The sequence below is a fragment of the Panthera tigris genome, chromosome B1, assembly GCF_018350195.1.
Source record: "Panthera tigris isolate Pti1 chromosome B1, P.tigris_Pti1_mat1.1, whole genome shotgun sequence".
NCBI lineage: Eukaryota > Metazoa > Chordata > Mammalia > Carnivora > Felidae > Panthera > Panthera tigris.
Window position 1 is genome coordinate 197,774,028 of NC_056663.1, and position 20,356 is coordinate 197,794,383.

A 20,356-nucleotide genomic window follows, 5' to 3' on the forward strand; every position below is an offset into this window, starting at 1 on the left:
TAGCATATATTACTGCTAATCCCAAAGGCAATTTGGAGCCCTGTTTCTTTCTTTCTTTCTTTGAGCACAAAGAAACTGCCATGGTTCAGTCAACAAGAAGCCCAAGCTCACACGGTTTGGTACCTAATTGCTGATTTTATTCACAATCATGTATTTTCTAGGTGATTTCAATGAATGTACAGGCCCTTAGGGGGACAGGACATGAATCACGTTTTTATTATACGGCTGCGTAACCTGAGATTCCCCTGAGCGATTCAGCGGAACCGTGAGACTGCACACAAAATTTTGGGTGTACATGTATTTCTCGGGCAAGAATGCCCATAGCTGTTGTCAGACTCCAATGGCCCTTCAGGGCTGTGATGGAAGCTTCCCAGGTAGAAGTCAGTGTCAAGAACACAGCAGCCATCTGCCCACTCTGAACTTTGGGCTATTTCACGCAATCTGTACCCGTCTAAGCACGCTACGAAAGAATCCAGGAGGATATACGATTTGGGAAGCTATCTCACTGCCTCGATAAAAGTGAAACATCAGTGGCAGCAAGTGACTAATAACCCAAGTGCCAACTACGGCTCTAAGCATGGGCTGAATTCAACTGAATTCTCGTAACAACCCGAAGAGATACGCCCTGGCACTGTCTCCATTTTATAGACGAAGAAACCGAGGCCTAAGGCGGTTAAGTGACTTGCCAAAGCCGTCTGGGCAGAATGTGGTGGGGCTGGGGTGGGCACATCAGCCCCCCCCGGCTCCACAGCCCTCCTCTTCGGCACGACAGTTGGATCCCAAAGTCCAATACTACAGCTAGAGCGCGGAGACGACCGTCTTCCGTCCTCGTCCACGTGCCTCGACCACGGCCCCCTGAACGCCACACACAACACAGGCACGCACACACCATCCGTCCGCGGTGCCCCGGCACCCTTACGAAATGTTTGGTTGTGCCTGGAGAGGTCCTTGCTACCCCCTCCCCGACCCGCGTGACCCGAACTACGGCCTCTTCCCTACTTTTAACGGCTTAGGTTAACACGCTGATCAAGAAAAGAAGAATTTTAAAGTCCCGAAACCTAGACTCGAGCAGGGACACAAGACAGAGCGTCAGCCGGCTGTGCGCACGAGCCTCGTCCCATCAGTCGCGCTGGCGGCTCAGAGCACCTCACCTTGTGTTCGCAGTTGCTGAATCGCTTCAGAGCAGGTCCTCATGAACGTCTGAGCGTCCTGGTCTATCTGGTCTCGCTCTGTGTCTGTCATCCTCCCGTACTCAGACATGATGTGGCTAAAAAGAGGAAGAAAAAAAAAAAAAAGGTGGGGAGGGGAGACAAAATGTTAGAGCAGCAGCAAATGACCGCCACTGCTGTGTGGACGGGGAGGGAAGGGAAGAGAGAGCTTCCCTGCGGACGTGACGTTTACGCTGAGACCAGAGGTGGGGAAGAGGAACCGAGCAGGCTGCGCGGTGGGAGAAGCAGGGGCTAAACAGCGGAGCCAACACCGGCCAAGGCCGCTAGGTAGGCGGAGCTTCCTGCAGAGACCCACCTGCAGCCGCCAGTCCGGCCAGGGCGAGGCGAGCAGGCCTTGGCAGGCATGTGGGCTCTCGCTCTAAGAACAGGGGCAGCGACGGAAGGCTTTCCCGTAACACGAGGGCAGAAGTCGACGAACGTCAGGGGGCCTGTGCCGTGGAGGCCCTGCGGGTGCGTGTGAAAGGCTGTCAGGCTGCCGTCTTTCCACACACCGCCTCGGAAACTCACAATTAAAGGGCTTTCAGACCATTTCATGTCTCCCTGATACTAAGTTAAAAACCTCAAACGTGACTGAGCTGGCGAGGGCGCTCGCCTGCAATAACGCAGCGCCGTGAAACTCAAAACGCTGTAGTTCTAGTACCTCGCTCGTCTTCCTAAGAGCCGGGCAGGGGTGGCAGCATTATTATTAACACTCGAATGAAACACTCGAGACATTATCACTGACTTCAGGGTCACAAAATATCAGGTCAAAAGGGACCTGGGATAATGTGCAGACTCAGTTCATTCCGTCCCCATCCGCTGGCCCTGCCAGCCACTCATCCTCACCGGGGATAAAACACCAAGTCCCCATCGGCCCGGCCTGACGTGTGACCTACTTCCTGACACTCACCCTCCTGCCCTGCACCCCGCCTGCACCGGCTGCTTTGTTGCCCCCGATCAACCACGCGCGCCCCCGACCCTGCCGCGGCCTGCCACGTCCGCATCCGGCGGGTGGTCTTCCCACAGCCGTGCACGCGCCTCCTCCGCATTCGGATCTCTGATGACAGCCGGCTTCCGTGACCACCCCCTGGCTCGCCCCCGGCACCGGCCCCCGTCACCGATTCTCAGCGCCTGTGCTGGGGATTACGCTGCTGTCTCTGAGCTCCAGAGTCACCTTCTGCTCTGCTTTGTGACACAGGCTGGGACACTCCAGACCGCACTGCTCCTCCCCTGCCATCGCCTCCTCACCGGCTTCCTTGGCCTCACGGCTTCCTTGGTCTCCCCGAAGTAGTGACGTCTCTCTCCTCCCAGGAGAACGTCAGCTTCACGAAAGCAGGGATTTCATCTTTTTCCTTTCTGTTTCCCCAAGACATAAAACGGTGTCCCGCACACGGTAGCCGAACAGGTAGTTTTGCGCCAGACTCTACTCTCAACGCCTTACGCGTATTTCGTTTTACTTATTTGATCCTTGCGATTCATCCATTCGTTCACTTTTCTACTAAACCCCATAGGCTGGCACTGCGGCAGGGGTCAGGGGTCCAAAGCTGAACAAGGCTTATTTCTGATCCCCGCACAGGGCAGGCGCCAGGCCACAGGTACCCGGGGAGGAGGAAGGGGCACGAGAAACCGTGCTGGATGGTGTTGGTCTGCAAGTGGACAGTGGGGACTAAGGGGGGAGAGGTCAGTTTGCGCAGGGCGGTGCCAGGCGGGCAGAGCGGGGGACACTCCCACAGGGGACGGCGAAAAAGACCTGCTACAAATCCCCAGCCCGCGGGTCAGTGTCCGGATCACCGCACGACAGACGGTCTACGCGAGGCCAATCTGAGTGTGGAAGGGAAAACAGGAGTACACCGGGCGGTCCCCACAAACTGAGCGTCCACGCTGTGGGGCCCTCGGGGCCTCGAGTCGCTGCAGGGACACATGTGCACGGTCGGTGTCTCCACAGTGAATGTAGAGCGATGTCGACACTATTTCTCAAAGGAACACGGACAGTGTTTCGATAAACACACGTTCACTTGAAACTGTGCTGAACCCGCAACAGCTACTTCTCCAGCATCGATAGGTTTCCCCCCAAACACAACGGCCACACAAATACTCCATCCGCTGTCAGCTGCAGAGGAGCCCTTGGGATACAGCGGTTGGGGCCTGCTGGTGCAGTCACGGGAGGATGTGGGTTTTGTTTTTGTTTCTTTTTTTTATTCTAGAGAAAGAGAGAGCAAGCACACAAGCAGGGGACAGGGTGCAGAGAGAGAGAGAGAGAGAGAGAGAGAGAGAGAGAGAATCTTAAGCAGGCTCCATGGTCAGCACAGAGCCCGACGTGGGGCTCAATCCCACGACCCAGGGATCACAACCTGAGCCGAGATCGGGAATTAGATCCTCAACCGGCTGAGCCACCCAGGTGCCCAAGGAGGATGTTAAACAGAGGAATCTGCACTTCGCACGGGGCCCTCTGCGGTGGCTGGCCTGGAGGCAGATGAGAGCAGAACCGGGTGGCCTGGTCATGGCTATGGGAAGACATGAAGAGACCCCGGGCTGAGGCCACGTTGGTGGGGAGGAGGCACAGCAGGTCCGAGAAAGACCGAACAGGCCGAGGACTGACTGGACGTGCAGGGATGCGGCGAAGCCCAGGGCGCCCAGCACAGCAGGCATGGGGGGGGGGGGGCTGGGGGGGGACGACAGATGTTTAGGTGGCACGCGGACCTGAGGACATGACAGGTGAGGACACAGAGCCAACGTGGAAGAAAGTTCAAACTCCTGTTTCTCTGTGATAATTTAAAAAGAGCGCCAGCTACATAATGGCCATTTGAAACATGTCCGTCAAAAGTGATGAAGGCTTGCTGGTGACACATTAAGTATCACGGTAACAAAATTATTACTATTTTGAAAAGGTTAACTATCTGGCAAATAAATTCCAAAAAATATATATTCTCATAGGACACGTATATAGAAATTCATCAAACTTTAATTTTATTTACTTCCTTTACGAGCTACAGCGGGGTAATTTCATTACAGACCTCAATTTACCGAAATATTAGATTCAATGAAAGGAAACCATATTAGGTATATAGGTCTGGACTAGTCAATTTACTTCAGGGGGAAAGGAGGAAGAAACTGGGAAGTTTATTTACAGGTTTAGAAATCTAAAAGAATATATGTATTTTTTAAAATTATTTGCTTGATCTGTATGTTAAAAAGGGGCAAGTTCAAAATCACAGAATACCGCTGGCACTCTGCCCATTACTTTAATATGCAGTTAAATGCTTCCTGAGGGTAAGGAAGAGAGAGAAGAGTGTAAATGATTTTCTACTCTGTTTCAAAGGTTACTGAAAAGGTATGGAAAACTGTTAAAGGCTATAGTCTTATTTTTGCTATAAATATTGCATAGGGGCAAGTACAGAACCCTGTCAACAGTATACGCCCAACAGACGGCACGGAATTATCCCGTTAATGTCTGGGCTTCAGATGTGAACACAGACCCTGCTCTCAGTAAACTACATCATGATGGGCAACATCCACGGGCTCACATATATGCTTGCACATCACAAAGGCGAACAGTTATGTAACGCCTTCCACGCATGAATACAACTCATTGTGTTAAGTGCTTCGCATATGTTTCCCCATTTATTTCTCAAAACTCTATGAGGTGGGAACTATTACACTTTTCATTTACACACGAAGCAACTGAGGCAGAGAGGGGTTAAGTAACTTGCCAAGGTCACACAACTAGTAATTAGCAGAGCTGGAATTTGAACCAAGGCATCCTGGCTCTTAACCACCACCCAGGGGGTCTCTCATGTCACAAAAGGGAAGAGTTCAGAAGACAGGACGCTTTTTTCCCACTAGTTGACAGGGAGGAAGGTGATCTACGAACCAAATCTTGAAAGGCAGGATGTGGCCATGGGGAGACCAGAGTGGACACTCTTACTAAGTAACGGGATGGAATCAGGAGAGAGAGAGCCTATCTGGAGAACAGTCAGCGGTTCGATTTGGCCAGAGCACAGAACAGGCAGAGCTACGAGCTCTTGGTGGGTCTCCAGCGCCAGCGGAAGGAGCTGCATTCTGTAGCCCATCGAAGGGCTCAGCCTCATGAAGATCAATGCGGCAGTATCTCACTAGATGGAATAGAGGGGGAAGATCAGTCAACGGGTTATCGAAACTAGACAGAGAATCCTGCCTTACTCATCTCTGTCTCCCTACGCTGTGTAAGAGGCAGGTGCTAGTACATTTCTGCTGGGCCGAAGTTTAAGAAAGGGGCACTGGGCAGGCTGTGGGTGATGGCAGGGACTGGGAAGAGGTGACGGATCGGAGACATAAAGCTGTCAGGGACGGAAGAGATGTTGGAGGCACAGCCTCATCAGCTCCGGGGATCTGGGGCCTGGGTGAGCAGCAGACATTAGTAGAAAACACAGAGGAGTGAAAGAGCTGGAAGTAAGGAAGAAAGAAACCGCCATTGAGGCTCGTCCTTATAATGCAGTTAAAAGGACAGAAGTACTGATCTGGAGACCAAATGTTCCATGACCGACACTTTGTTTTGAAAAAAGAAACCAGAGCAAATGGGCTTCTAGAATCATTTGATAAAATCTGAGGAAACTAAAGGAGATTTTAAGTAACAAAGAACGGCCTTCTGAAGTTCTAATGCTCTTATTTTAAGGAAAAGGGAAAAGTCACTGTGACATGCAGTATCGTGGCCACAGACTGAGGCAGGCCAGAGGCCACAAGCCACGGCCCGACCAGCTGAAACAGCAGAAGACACGGTGCCATCTAGACGCTGCGGGAACAGGCCGCTTTCCCGTGACGGGCACTCAAAAACCACCTGCTTGCCCGGGTCTTGTCGAACTGATCTGACCATTTTAATCCTAACCTCCAGAGGGCCACTCAGCAAAGTCTGGCTCCAGGAAGGAGGCCGGGGAGTGGGAACGAGACCAAGGACAGCGGTGGCCAGTGTTAAGACCAAGAGTTAACTGCACACTGTTTAGCTGAGTTTAGGAACAAGTGGAAATCAGACAGACAGACATCACAAGACTGGCTCCATCAGGTGGGTCCCGAACGATGCCGGGCAGGTGTGGTCCATGTGCCTTCCCTCGCTCCTTCTCCGCACCCCCCCCTCCGCCAGTGCTCCTCAAGCCGTCCTCAGGGTGAGCGATAACTGCTTCCTGGTTTTGGAGAATGCCCCCAGGCTCCCCCCACTCCTCCCGGCCTCCTCCGCTGGGCCCGCAGACACTACCTTCACTCCGCGTCCAGGGTGGATGTCCACCTACCAGCTCTGCCCCCCCTGACACCAGGGCAGCCCCCGCAATGCTCCTTCTCGCCCCTGCACCATCGACCATGTGCACACAGCGCCTAGTCGGGGCCAGCACAGAGCGAACGTAGCTACCTATGTTAGTTACCAATAGCATTTTTCCCCCATCTACTGGATCTTTCCCCCAAATGTGGCATTATTCTCCCATTTTAAACAAATAAAATGAAACAAAACTTCTCAATTCCATGTCTCCTAAGAATTACTGCTAATTTCTCTCTTCTTAAAGGTGAGACTTCTCCAGTAAGTTTGCACCCAGGTCCCCAGTTTCCGGACCACTGTTTCTTGACCCCAATCCAAGGAGACTTTACTCTCCTCGCTCCCAGGGCACCAGCAGCCCCCCCACAGCGGCTCAGCCCTTACCCAGTTACACTGCACACACTGGGAGGAACCGGGGGCTTCCCCTCCCTGACTCAAGTTTTCTTCCTCTGGCCTCCACGACACCACCCTCCTGATTTCCTCCCACCTCACCCACTGCTCGTTTTCAGGCTTTCTGTGGACACCTCTCAGCCCCCTGAACACTTAAAGATGGACATTTCATGGCCCAGTCCCTGAAATCTCTCCACACTGCCCGCTGGGTGAGTTGGTCTGGTCTTGTGGCTTTAGCAGTGCAAATATCAGCTTTATGCCCACAAGTCCCAAACTTCTATCTCAGCCCAAACCTCTCCAAGAACTTGAGGCACGAATATCTAACCGTCCACTCAGATGTTGAATTTGTGTCACGAATGTGCCCCACCTTGAGCCCCTGCCTGCTCTTCTCAAACCCGCTCCTTGACTCGACCTTCAGAATATTTCCAGAATCTGAACTCTTGTTATCACACCCACTGCTCTGTCTCTGGTCCACGATGCCATGACATCCCTCGCCTGGATTTAACTGGAACCTCCTTGCAGGTCTGCTGTTCTGGCCTCTCCTAACACAGCAGCCATACTGATGCTGTTACAAAGTGACTCATGTCCTACCACTCGTCCTTACAAGACCTTCTAGTGGCCTCCCCCCCCCCAGAATAGAAGCCAAGGTGCGTGCAAAAGCTACAAGATCCTTAAGATGGCCTGTAAGATCTGGCTCCTGCTGCCTCTCTGAGCTCATCCTCACCTAGGCCCCAACCCTCCTGCCCCGTCACACCAGCCTCCTTGCTGCTCCTGCAACGTTCCAGACATGCTCCTACACCGGGACCTTTATACTTGCTGGCTGCCCTCTTCTGGAATGTTCTTTCCCCAGATATTTGCATAAACTGAGCCCTTCTTTTAGGTGTTTACTGAACGTCCCCCTCTTAATAAGGCCTGCCTTGACCTACCTTAATAAGACTGTATCCTTTCTGACGTTTTCTAGCCACTTTCCCCTCCCCCTCCTCCTAAAAGCACTTATCCTGCTCTAACACTCTGTATCGTTGACTTTTTAATTTTGTTTATCTGTCTTCCCCCACAAAAATCTAAGTTCCACAAAGGCAAGGACTTTTTGCCTGTTCACTGCTGTATCCGCATCATCAAGAGCGATGCTTAGGATCTGGCAGGCTGATAGATCGGTGCATCATAATCAAATACTTTTTGAACGACCCGACTCGGTGCATGAGGCTGATGGCAGAACAGGCTTGATATACAGCTGCATCTGTGCTCCTTAGGAGGCCCCCTGCAGAGCCCTTCCAGAGCCTTCCCTGGAAAACTTCAGGGGCAAAGGCAGTGACTGCATCCATCCTAGGAACAGACCCCTCCTAAGAGAGAAGGGAGTAGTGAGCCTGGGCCTCTCAGTCCCGGGCGTCGGGTGAGTCTCCTCTCTCCTCCCTGCGTGAGGCACCTTCCCATCCCGACCCCAGCCCCTCACTTCCTGGGGTAGAGTTGGAAGGACAGAAGGAAACCCCTTGGTTCTTGGAAAACAGATGGTCCTACTCTCAGCGGAACCTGGACCTCCCTGGCATCTCATTTTCTTAGCTAGTTTGGTTTAACCAAGGTCACGCCAGGTAATGCTAACAGAATGTGCCCTACGTAAGGTACACTCCATTCCCCCAGCCCCTCAGGCAGAGCGGGGAAGGGAAAACAGGAGCAGGGGGGCCTCTGGTCTTGTGCTCCTCCCCAACAGAAACTAGAAACACTCTCACCAGAAATGGAGGCGAAAAGGGGTCAGGGACAAATAAACAAGAAAGGTACCTCCAAGTGAACATGCACCCTGTGGGTGGAGCGGATCTATAAATGACTAATTCCAAGAACATTAGATTAACATCCTCCTACTCTCTATTTTGATTTAATGGAAACTCGGCTCAGGGAAACTGAAAAGGTCTAAAGGTTAATTTGATAAGACTGATTACTCAATTAAAAGGTGATGTTCCTTTAGGAACATTACCCGTTAACCTTTCGAGTTGGAAATTGACAGTATGGTTATTCTATTAGTAACAACAGAAACCAAGGAAGTTTCCCCCCCAAGTGGTATTGTTTTGTTGCCAAGACACTGCAGAAAAGGTACATCTACCAGAAGTGGAAACATTATTTTTAATTAAAATCATTCAAGAGATCCAGCCAGAGGCCACCTCATTGCGTGCTGCTCTGCTCTAGTAAAATGTCATTACTAAAAAAAAAAAAAAAAATTAAATGGGTCAATAAAGTCTGAGCTCTACATTATGGAAAAAATTACAGCTTCCTAATTATGTCAAACTAACATAGCTTTATAGGTCTGAAGGCAATTTTTCTTTCAATTCCATGATCATACTTCATCTAAAATGTTCCTGGCCAAGGCCAGCACACTGGGAGGCAGAAGTGGTCAAAGGCAGGCTGTGGACGTCTACACCGTCAGGAGGGGGGACCTGCTGGGGCACGACAAGGGCGGCCCTTATCTATCGGGAGAGAACGCACGTCACTGAGGGGATGCCTACCCCCTAGTCCTAGGTTCTATTAGGGACAACAGAAACCAAGGAAATTTTCCCCCCAAGTGGTATAGTTTTGTTGCCCTCATGCGGGAGGGCACTTCCCTGGGCACGGGCACGAACACGCACACGCATCTAGCCACAGCTCTGTTCTCTCTCTCCTCTCCGGGATCTGCTTGCTTACAGAGAACTGATGTCCTGCTGTCTTCCTCTCTCTCCTGTGCTATAAAGGGGCCTGCCCCACTCTCTGTGCTCCAGCGCCTGTGACCGTTTGGTGGCGGTCATGGCTGAGCGAGTCTAATTCAGGAGCCTTCAGCAAGGCCGCCCGCCCTCAGACCTAAGCTCTGCCCGCCCCCCCTGGATTTTTACCGGTGATAAAGTTGGTAACTCGTCCATCTCATCACGTTCACCTGACTCCTGCATGCCATCTCTCTCTCCTTCCCTCCCACCGCTGTCGGGCAGGAAGGAGACGCGTGTTTTTTACTAACTGACCACCCCCCCACACAAGTTCATTACAGGTCCCACGGGGTTCCAATCCTATTGCCGTTCCCCAGGGGACTTCTATGTGCCAGGAGCTTGCGCATCTCATGTAATCCTCACGAGAACATTATCCACATTTTACAAAAAAGAAAATAAGCACAAAGACGTGAAGCGAGCTCTAGACACTCACATGATTAACACTGGGCGTCAGTGGGACTGAACCTCGGTGTGCCTGACCCCCTGAGCCCACGTTCTTTCGAAGGGACGCGAACAGGGGTAGGATTGGAGGTCAGGATGCACGTGGCGGCAAAGAGCAGCTGCAGCGGGAAAAATGAGTAAAAGACTGAGTTTCCACAATGGGGAGATGGATGAGTCGGGATCAAAAAGCCTCAGGGGCCAGAGCTCCGACACTCAAGCCACACAACCAGTAAGTGGCAGAGCGGGACTGGCCCCCAGAGATCTGGGGTGTCCATCTGTGCATCTGCCGCAGAGCAGCTGGGAAGGAGGAAGCCGTGGGCCAGCAGCTGGCTCTACCGGGCGACAAAGGGAGAGGGCTCGGAGCCGTCTGGGAACATGGATGCACACTGTGTGGGAGCTGAGCAGAAATAAATGCCTTTAACATCACTTTTATCATCAGAAGTTGAGGGGCGTCTGGGGGCTCAGTCGGTTGAGCGTCTGACTTCGGCTCAGGTCATGATCTCGCGGTTCCTGAATTTGGGCCCTGCATCAGGCTCACCGCTGTCAGCACAGAGCCCACTTCAGATCCTCTGTCCCCTCGGCTGTCTCTACCCCTCCCTGACTCACGCTCGCACACGTGCTCTGTCAAAAATAAATAAACATTTTTTAAGAAAAGGTGAAAACGACTGCCAAGTTACAGAGCAGCACCCTTTACAATCATCTCATAAATGCATGGAAATGCACTGCATTTCAATTATACTGTCTTGTATGAATCTCTCGACTAGCTGGTGAGGGATCATCAACCCCTCTGTTTAGAGCAGGGCTCTGCAAACGCTTTGAAAAGGGCCGGAAAGGGGCGCCTGGGTGGCTCAGTCGGTTAAGCGTCCGACTTCACTCAGGTCACGATCTCGCGGTCTGTGAGTTCGAGCCCCGCGTCGGGCTCTGGGCTGACGGCTCAGAGCCTGGAGCCTGCTTCCGATTCTGTGTCTCCCCCTCTCTCTGCCCCTCCCCCGTTCATGCTCTGTCTCTCTCTCTGTCTCAAAAATAAATAAAACGTTTAAAAAAAAAAAAGAAAAGAAAAGGGGCGGAGAGTAAATACATTAGGCTTTGCAAGCTGCACGGTCTGCCGCAGCCCTTCACTTCTGCTGTTGTGGCGCGGAAGCAGCCAAAGATAATGTGTAAATGAATGGGTTTGGTGGTATTCCAATAAACTCTATTTGTGGACACTGAAATGTGAATCTCGTATCATTTTCATATGTGGTGAGATCTTAGTCTTTTCTCCAAGCTGTTTAAAAATGCGAAAACTATTCTTAGCTCACAAGCTGTACAAGAACAGGCAGCTGGGTGGACTTGGCCTACAGGCGGTAGTTCGCTAAGTCCCGGTTTGGAGAAAGACAGGGTTTTACAGATTAAATGACTTTCTCAGGTTCACAGTGCTAATAAGGGAGTGGGGTGGCTTGAACTAAACCAACATTTAAAACATCTGCCTTGTTGGACGCCTTTTCAAGGCAAAGGGAAGTTAACAATGGATTTCCAGGCAAGGCCTCTATAGCCACTTATGTGACCTAAGGGGTCAGGTACAAAGGGAGGAGCTAGAAAGAGAGGTTTATGCCAGTTTGGTTGAGTTTCCCAAAATGGCTGTAGCTTCCACTCTTATGGACTATCAAATCAGTACTGGAGACACTCGCACACACCTCGGGAAATGAAATTTGCACTGCCATCTAGTGTTGAGCTATTACTTTAACTGAGCGCTTAAAAAGAAGCTCTTCTTGGTACTATGCACTGAGAGTAAGAATTTTACGACATTCCGAAACCATACGAACAAAGCACATTTAAAAGTATAAAATTACTTATGATGTCATTTCGCACATCCCATCCAACTTCCTCGTGAATTCACACAGTAGGCCTGAAGCGGAGTCCCATGGCGGACAGTCCACCCCACCGCCAGGTATGAATGGAGGTCAGGAAGCACAGGAGACAAGGTGTCTGCCCTGCAACGCTCCTGTATCTGTTGAGAGCCGGAGTCCATTCCAGAAACCATTTTGGAAGGCTCAATCAAAATGCTTTCTCTCTTTTAAAAAAGCAAGCTAACCAAACCCTCTCTAGATGCAAGAAACGCACCGACATGACATGTTTACATGACCGGCAGCGTTCCATCGTGGGTTCCGTAAGTCCGTGCTGAGAGAGTGGGTCTCGTGTGTGTCTACGTGTTTCACAACGTGTGTGGCACCAACACAGATGCAAACGTGTGGCAGCATCGATCCTGAAGATCGTGCCGTGGGGCGCACTGGGACTTGGAGGGTAGAGAAGAGCCTATCTTGGGGACGGGCGGTCCTTTCTGCCACCGACACCACGGCCGAACCGATCTTCCCCACGGGGACTCTGGGTGAGTAAGTAAAAAGTAAGGGCAAATGCCTCAAAAGGAATATAGGTATGGAAAAGAATTCAGTCACCAAAGCCATGGTAAGAAGTATGCACTTACCTATAAGCATTAATGTAATCTTTCCTGTGTTCCAGGAGAAAATCTCTCAGTTTGCCAATGTGTGAAATCTAGAATGAAAAGAAAGCAAACTGTTAACATGGGGGGGGGGGGGAGAGAGAAAGAGAGAGAGAGTGATATGGATATGTTACACTCATGTGTAATTTAAATTAATAGAGGATGGAATGCAGGTTATAGAAAAATTTTGAAGCCACAAACGGGACGACTTCGGTTTGGATTCTCATATGTAGCTGAGCCTTGAACAATGCGGGGCGAGGGGCGCCAACCCCCACACAGAAAATCTATATATAACTTTGGACTCCCCAAAAACTTAACTACTAGTAGCCTACTGTTGACAAGAAGCCTTACCAATAACATAAATGGTCAGTTCACACGTATTTTGTACGTTATATCATATACTAAATTCATACAAAAAACCAAGCAGGAGGAAAGAAAATGTTATTAAGAAAATCATAAGAAAGATGGGGCGCCTGGGTGGCTCAGTCAGTTGAGCGTCCAACTTTGGCTCAGGTCACGATCTCACGGTTCCTGGGTTCGGGCCCCGCGTCGGGCTGTGTGCTGACAGCTCAGAGCCTGGAGCCTGCTTCGGATTCTGTGGCTCCCTCTCTCTGCTCCTCCCCTGCTCACGCTCTGTCTCTCTCTCAAAAATAAATAAAGATTAAAAAAAAATTTAAAGAAAACCATAAGAAAGAGAAAACCCACTCACAGGACTATACTGCATTTATCCAAAAAAACAATCTGCACATAAGTGAACCCAGGCAACCCAAACCCAGGTTGGTCAAGGGTCATCTGTTGTCATTAACTTGGTTAACTTTCCCAAAGTCGCCCCTGAACCTGTAAGTGTTGTGATAGATCCAGGATGTTATGAAGAGACGACCTCTAAGGAACGTCCAGATTAAATAAGATCATGCACGTCTAACATCTACACAGCACATGCTCAACAAAGGCCAATTCCTTTCCTCATGTGTCTTCTAAAACCACAGACAAAAACTGCGTCTTCCAAGCGTTCTGGGGACGGAGTCTAAGGCTGGAGATACCAGGTTTGCAGGTGGGGCCCTGCAGAGCAGCAGATTTAAAAGCTTCAGAGGCAACGACAGATTCCCACACAGCAAACCTCCATCTTCCCGATGGCCTACTTCCACGGATGAACCGAAAGGCCACCAGGCACAAAGGACTGCCTCTGTGACGGCTGGGGACGAGCATAAGCGAACCCTACTCTAAAGCACCTACCGTGTGCCCAGGTACTGCGTGTGGAGCTAGGGATTACAAGCTAAGTAAAATGAAGTAAAAAGAGGTGGGAAGAAGTCTAGGATCTTGGTCGACAGGGACAAAAGTGTTTCCAGAAGGAGAGACTGATTAACCAGGCCGGTGGCCTGCTTTGTCCTGTGACCAGCGCTCACTCGTTTTCCTAATGCCCCTGCTACCTCTTCCAGACGTACACAACCCCGGCCTTGAAGGGTCCGCTGAACTTTCATCTTTTCCACGACAGTGTTCCTGGCCTGTTTCTCGCTTTGCTCTCAACCTAAAAGCACTTCCACATGCCGCCCACGTGGCACCAAGTCACTCACGGCCACGGCCTCTGCTTCCCTGTCGGTGAACCGCACGGGCGGGGGCTGTGCAGCCCCCACGCAGGTCTCAGCGCCACATGGGGCACGGGGGTGGTCGACGAGTATCTGTGGAACGAGCGTATGTCTGAATACAAAGATAGTATTTATCACAAAGAAAACATTCAGCGTTTGTCTGGAGACAGGTCAACAGGGGATCGGTTCGGTTTCCCACAGGGTCTAGATAAATAATAAATCTGGTTCGGAAAAGGGCCTTCAGGCACGTGCAGAGCAGGAATCACACTGAAAATGAAGCGTGGCCACGGCACTCGCTCATTCGCCGGGTAACGAACCAGGGTTGAGAGTCTGTCCGCTAGCCCTGCCCTGCTAGGTATTTTCACTCACACCACTTCGTTCTCTTCCCTGCTGTCCTGCTTGGGCACTCGCGGCACTGCTCTCCGACGGGAACCAGTGTGGCAAAGTGAACCTCACGGAAGCGAAGGGACTCACCCACCGTTACCCACTTGGCACGTCAGCGCGTGGCAGGGCTTACAGTCAAACGCAGGACCATCGGAGTCCACATCCGACCTATTTTCCTGTACAACACAGCTACCTTCCTCACGCTCTTATTCCTACTTTCCCCCTCAGCTGCCTTGCAAAATCTGCCTTTTAAGACTGTTGGGGAAAATACTCAAGAGAAGTACAAACGAAGTGTTTACTGCACCACACGTTAAGAACTGATCACGTTACCGTCCTGTTTTCGAACTTGCGACGGTTTCTGTCCCCTTGCCCTGCCACTGCCCGCAAGAGGCGAGGTAAACGGCGGATGCTACAGGACATCTGGCGGTGGTGACTTCTGGATTTAAAACACACCGCAGCCAGGGGCACCCGCGTGGCTCAGTCGGGCAGCCGGCTCTTGATTGTGGCTCAGGTCACGATTTCATGGTTCATGAGATTGAGCCCCGCGTCAGCCTCTTTGCCGACAGCTTGGAGCCTGCTTGGGATTCTCTCTCCTTCTCTCTCTGCCCCAACCCTTGCTCCTTCTCTCTCTCTCCCCTTCCCTCCCTCTCAAAAATAAATAAACATTTAAATACACTGCAGCCAAAAGCAGCAGTTCCAAGGCTGATTTGCCAAAGGGCAGCCAACAAGCAACTTCCGGGCCTAAACAATGGAGTCAAGTCCAAACTCCCATAAAGCACTCAAGGCCCTTCACAGTCCAGCTCCACAAGTCCCGTGTGGCCTCAGTCCCTGCCACACTCCCAGCAGGCGCCAGGCTCCAAGTCCCAGAGTTGCCCAACACACACACCCATATGGTTCTCCTTTTCCCTGGAATGCCCTACCCACCTTCCCTCCTGCACAGACTTCTCCTCTTTCCCTCCCTGTATCTGCTCCACACCCCCGGGCACAGTCAGACCCCACTCCCCCACAAAACGTGGCACCTCGACCTCACCCCTTCCTTCATGACCTCCCTTCATGACCACAGTGACTAATTTCAGACCAATTTCCCTTCAGTAGATGGCAAGCCCCTAGAGGGTGACGGGTCCCTTTCCCTTTCCTGTGCTTATCAGGCACAGTTCCCGGAGCAAAGCAGAGCCTCAAAAACCGTTACTGAATGTTAACAAAACAGTGGGTACCGGATAAGCCCTAAAGAACTGTGTTTGCTGTTGCAGGTACAAAAATGCCACCCTCCCCCTGCAAAGGCTTCCAAGTCCTGTGAATACGTTCTGTTAGAAGGCAGAGGAGAATTAACATAGCACATGGAATTCAGGTTCTCATCAGTCGACCTTAAAATAGGGAGATTATCCTGGCTCATCCAGTAGGAAGGCCCCATATAATCACAAGGTCCTTAAATGTCGAAGAGGAAGGGCAGGAGGGAGGGCAGAGTGATGCAGTGGGAGGAGGACTGGTTGCTCTGGAGACAGAGGAGGGAGCGGAGGATGCAGTTGGCCTCTACAAGCTGGGAAAGGTAAGGAGACAGGTTCTCCCTTAAGTCTCTCCAGGAAAGAACGCTTCCCTGCCCAACCTTGATTTCAACCTACAAAGTCCCGTCTTGGACCTCGGACGACAAAACCATAAGATAATACACTCTTGTTGCTTTAAGTCACCGGGTTTTTGGTAAATTGTTACAACAGCAGTAAGAAACTAATACAATGTGTCCTAATTTAAGCTGCTATAACAAAATACCACAGGCTGCGTGGCCTAAACGACAACACGGTCTCACAGTATTGGGGGCTGGGAAGTCCTGGATCAAGGTACCAGCAGACGTGGTCTGGTGAGAGCCCTCTTCCCACGGCGCAGAGAGCTGCCTTCTTAACGCACCCTCACGTGGTGGGGAGGTGTCATTGCCAAAGACAGCTTATTATATTTCAACAATTCTATTATGGCTCTTGTATTTTCAAATTTGCAGGGGTGTGAGCACTTGTATGCTTTGAATTGTGAATGTTTCCACATCTAGTGGTAACTTTAAAAGAATCACTTATGTGTGTGTCCAAAGAGAACGCCCCTCACTTTTAAAAGGAGAAAGGCCATTCCGGTGTCAAGTTTGACAAGGAAATCGGAGTAAAATGGAAATTTTATTGCCCCATAAAGATCTAAACTAGTGTCGATCTCTTAGTCTTGGTATCGCTGAACGACATGGAGGGGGCGAGGAAGAGTCTCGGGAGAAGGAACAGGTCACTGGAAGGGTCTCTGTGGGACCAGGTGAGTGACAAACGCAAGGGTTGAAAACAGGGAGTATTTTGGGGACTGAACCATGTTGTGGGGCACATCACAGCCTTGGGCAGGTGAGGGACACCCCATTTTCACAGCTCTGTGCCTTCGTGACTGCTCTTGCTCTGCCCAGAGCAGCTCTCTTCACCCCAACCCCATGCCACCAGAAGAATCCCTGCTCGTCCTTCCAGGTTCCACTTAAATGTCACCTCCTCCGCGAAGCCTTCCTGAACACCTTTCTTAGTATTTTACAGATACCTGTTAGCACTTTCCATTGAACATAACAAGTATTTATCTGTGACCCCCCACTAGACTTCAACTGAGCCCCGTGAGGTCAGGATCTATGCCCTATTCATTTTTGTATCTGCAGTAGAGAATAAATGTTGGAAAAGGAAAAGGGCGGGGGGCGGGGGGGAGTTTGTGGGGGGCTGGAAATCCAACAGAAAGAGCTTCAAGATCTGATAAGTCCTGACGTACGAGTTGGGTCAAAAAGGTATCAGACCTGTCACAAGATTGTACCTACACAACAGTGTGAACCAACCAACAAAGGGGGGGCACACCGGCCGTCTGTGCGTGTTTCTCCTGGAGTCAGGAGAACTGCGGTGCGCGCAGAGGGGCAGCGCGAGCACTAAGGTCCGAGGATGCACAGCCTGGCACGCTTCACAGGAGCCGGTCTGCCCTCACAAAGCCCGTCACCTTCCAGCTGACTGATGGCCGGCCCGCCACGGAAGGAAGAGTTCTTATGCCCACCGGCTGTGGCTTGACTACATTGCTATATTGTACGAGAAGCGTCCACCGTCTCCAACATAAAACACACTTTAAAATGAGACGTGAACTGCAGGCTGAGACAGAAAAGGAATGCAGGAGGTATTTAATATCTGAAGCACTAGGATTCACTTCCCTGTTTTTAAAATCCTTCTCTTTTAGAGAAATACACTGAAAATTTACCAATCAAATAGGACACCTGGGATTTGCTTCAAAACAACATGGAGAAGAGGGGAGCATCAGACGAAGCAGGACGGGCCGTGGGCCGGTAAGAGGTGAGGATGGGCACACGTGTACCTGCGGCTTCGTCATCCATCCTGTCTGCTTCAGGGAGCATCTGAAGTCTCCCTTAATAAAAAAACATTTTAAAGCATCTCCCATTTAGGGCTTTCTTCCCTTAACACTTTTAGTCATTTTGTGTGCAGATTTTCTGCTGTCCACACTTGAACCAACAACTCAATTCCACACACAATCTCTACCGGCTTTATTTCTAAGTACTTGCAATCTTTGCTTAGAATTCCATTTATCAGGGTGGACGCCCCTTTCAAAATCCAAAACCGTCACCGAGAAAAGACGGTGTACCAGGCTTTTCCCAGAGCTCTTCCCGTTCCCAGAGCTGCGTGCACTGGCTCACCTGACTCTCCCAGGCGTGATCACAGGGGACAGCATCAAGCCTATTTTACAGGTCACAACACGGAGTCAGAGACGGGACAGACCACGTGCTGAGGGACACCTCGGGGTGAAGTCTGGCTGGAGCCCTGGCGTTCTAAGTATCAGGCTTGCGTTCTCAGTCTCCAAATTAAAGCACACATTGTGGACAGGTCACAAGTGCAGTTTTCCAGCACAGTATCCACAAAGGGATGACTGGGAACTGAGAAGAGCATCCGAGCGAGTAACGTCCAGCTGTTCCTTTCTTCTCATATCCCGTGTTCAGCAAAGCACCACACACGTGATTACAGCCGACGGCGACCGTCACTCACTGAGCACCAGCCACGTGTACCAGGCAGTGCAGAAACTGCTCGGCACGGGCTGCCCTTTACTCTCCCCAGAGCAGCCGGATGAGTTAGACGTGACCCCCGTTCCCATTTAAGCAACATGAAAACTGAGGCCATGCAAGGTTACAAGGCTAGTAAGACGCAGAACGGGGTGGGGGAGGGGGCGGCACCTGGGTGGCTCAGTCGGTTAAGCATCTGACTCTTGCTTTCAGCTCAGGTCGTGATCTCACGGTTCCTGGGTTTGAGTCCCGTGTTGGGCTCTGCACTGACAGTGCGGAGCCTGCTTGGGATTCTGTCTCTCATCTCCCTGCCCCTCCCCAACTCGCACTCTCTCTTAGAATAAATAAATAAACTTAAAAAAAAAAAGACACAGAGCTGAGACTGATCACAGGTCTCTGTGACTCAAAGGCGAAGTCACTTATCCTGTATTATTCTGTCAAAAAACTACTAATATTTAACTTAATGAAGTTTGACATCCTTCTTCCCAGTAATAGAAGCTGGGTTTCGTGTGAGAGTATTTGTGTACAATGTTGATCTTAAAAAACGTGTTTAACTACAGCGGATACCGAAAGATCTGCAAGAAAAGCTTCCAGACACAGCGCTCGTTTTAAAAGTCACCTATATGTTACAGTAGGAATATTCACATATCGGAAGAGAATGTTGCCACTGGCTCCAGCCGTCTCCTCCCGGGTCGGCTGCTGGGTCTCGTGTTCTGCGACACGGCAGGCTTGGAGTTGGCAAGGCCACCTGGATGTCGGGGGGGGGGGGGGGGGGAAGGCCCACAGCCATGAGCAAGGAAACAGGGCGGTCAGGAAGAATGGCAGTCTTCCTGATGCTCAGCTCATCCTGAGCTTCCTTCAATCCTTAAACAGCCTCAACATAGGGCTTAAACGAACAATGAAGGCAATTTCCCCAACGGCTTTCCTTCCCTGCGTTTGAGTTCCCCTGCAGCCACCTTTAGCCCCGGGCGGACATGGGCAAAGGAGCCGACTCTGGGCACATGACTGCGGGTCTGGGTGGAGCAGGGCGGGCAAGAGAGAGAAGGGCAAGAAACCCAGGGGGTTGGCAGAGACTCCTGGGTTCTGACCTCTGCTTTGCCGCCCCCCCACTGCCGAGGCTTCAGGTGCAGGGAGGCTTCAGTGGGACCAATATCCTGGCCTCAGAGGGAAGAGGAACCACTTAACTGGTTTATGATTTGGAGAAAGGAGAATGGGCAAGCTCGGCTCCTTCTCGCCCTCTCCGTTTTTGCCATCAGCCAGCCAGCCAGCCAGCAGAGGGGGGATATTGTGACCCAAGCTCCCCCCATATTTCACTACGAACCTAAAGCCAGGCTCCCTGTGTGGATTTTCCTGTTCCAACTCCTGTATTTCTCTTTCAGGTGGTTCCAAAATTGGGCTGAGAAGAAAGGGGTGCTCTTATAGGCTCCCCTAAACTCTTAACCTTTGCCAACTGAAGTTTTGAGCAAGTCGCTTAATCTCCCTGGGCTTCACTACAAAGAGAGGGTGGAGAATGCAGCTCTCAGGAAACAGCAGTAGCACGAGCTACCTGCCAGCTTTTACCAGTGTCAATACCACGCGTCCATTATCTCATTTGCTCCCGACGGCCCTGTGGGTAGGCTCCATTATAATCCCAGGTCACAGATGAGAGGACATGGAGGGTACACATCCCAGGTAAGCGGTTCGAAACCAATGGGAGACTGTGACTCCCAAAGCAAGTGTTCTCCAAGTCCACCCAAAAGATGACCCCGCCGTCCCATCCGAGCACGGCAGGTCTGTGAGGCTTGCTTTTACCACGAGTGTAGAAGGGACATTTTGAGATCAGAAGTACCCA

At 51.1% G+C, this 20,356-nt stretch overlaps 1 protein-coding gene across 3 annotated transcripts in view; it reads right to left on the bottom strand.

The window, feature by feature from the left end:
* The window catches only part of STX18 (syntaxin 18), a 121,162-nt gene that overhangs the window by 38,023 nt on the left and 62,783 nt on the right, over positions 1-20,356 (bottom strand). For all 3 annotated transcript variants that reach the window (XM_042984946.1, XM_042984947.1, XM_042984948.1), the window contains exons 2-3: positions 12,496-12,563; positions 1,152-1,267 (exon numbers count right to left, since the gene is read on the bottom strand). In XM_042984946.1, the coding sequence (XP_042840880.1) occupies positions 1,152-1,267; positions 12,496-12,563 (184 nt within the window). The remainder of the gene's footprint in view (positions 1-1,151; positions 1,268-12,495; positions 12,564-20,356) is intronic.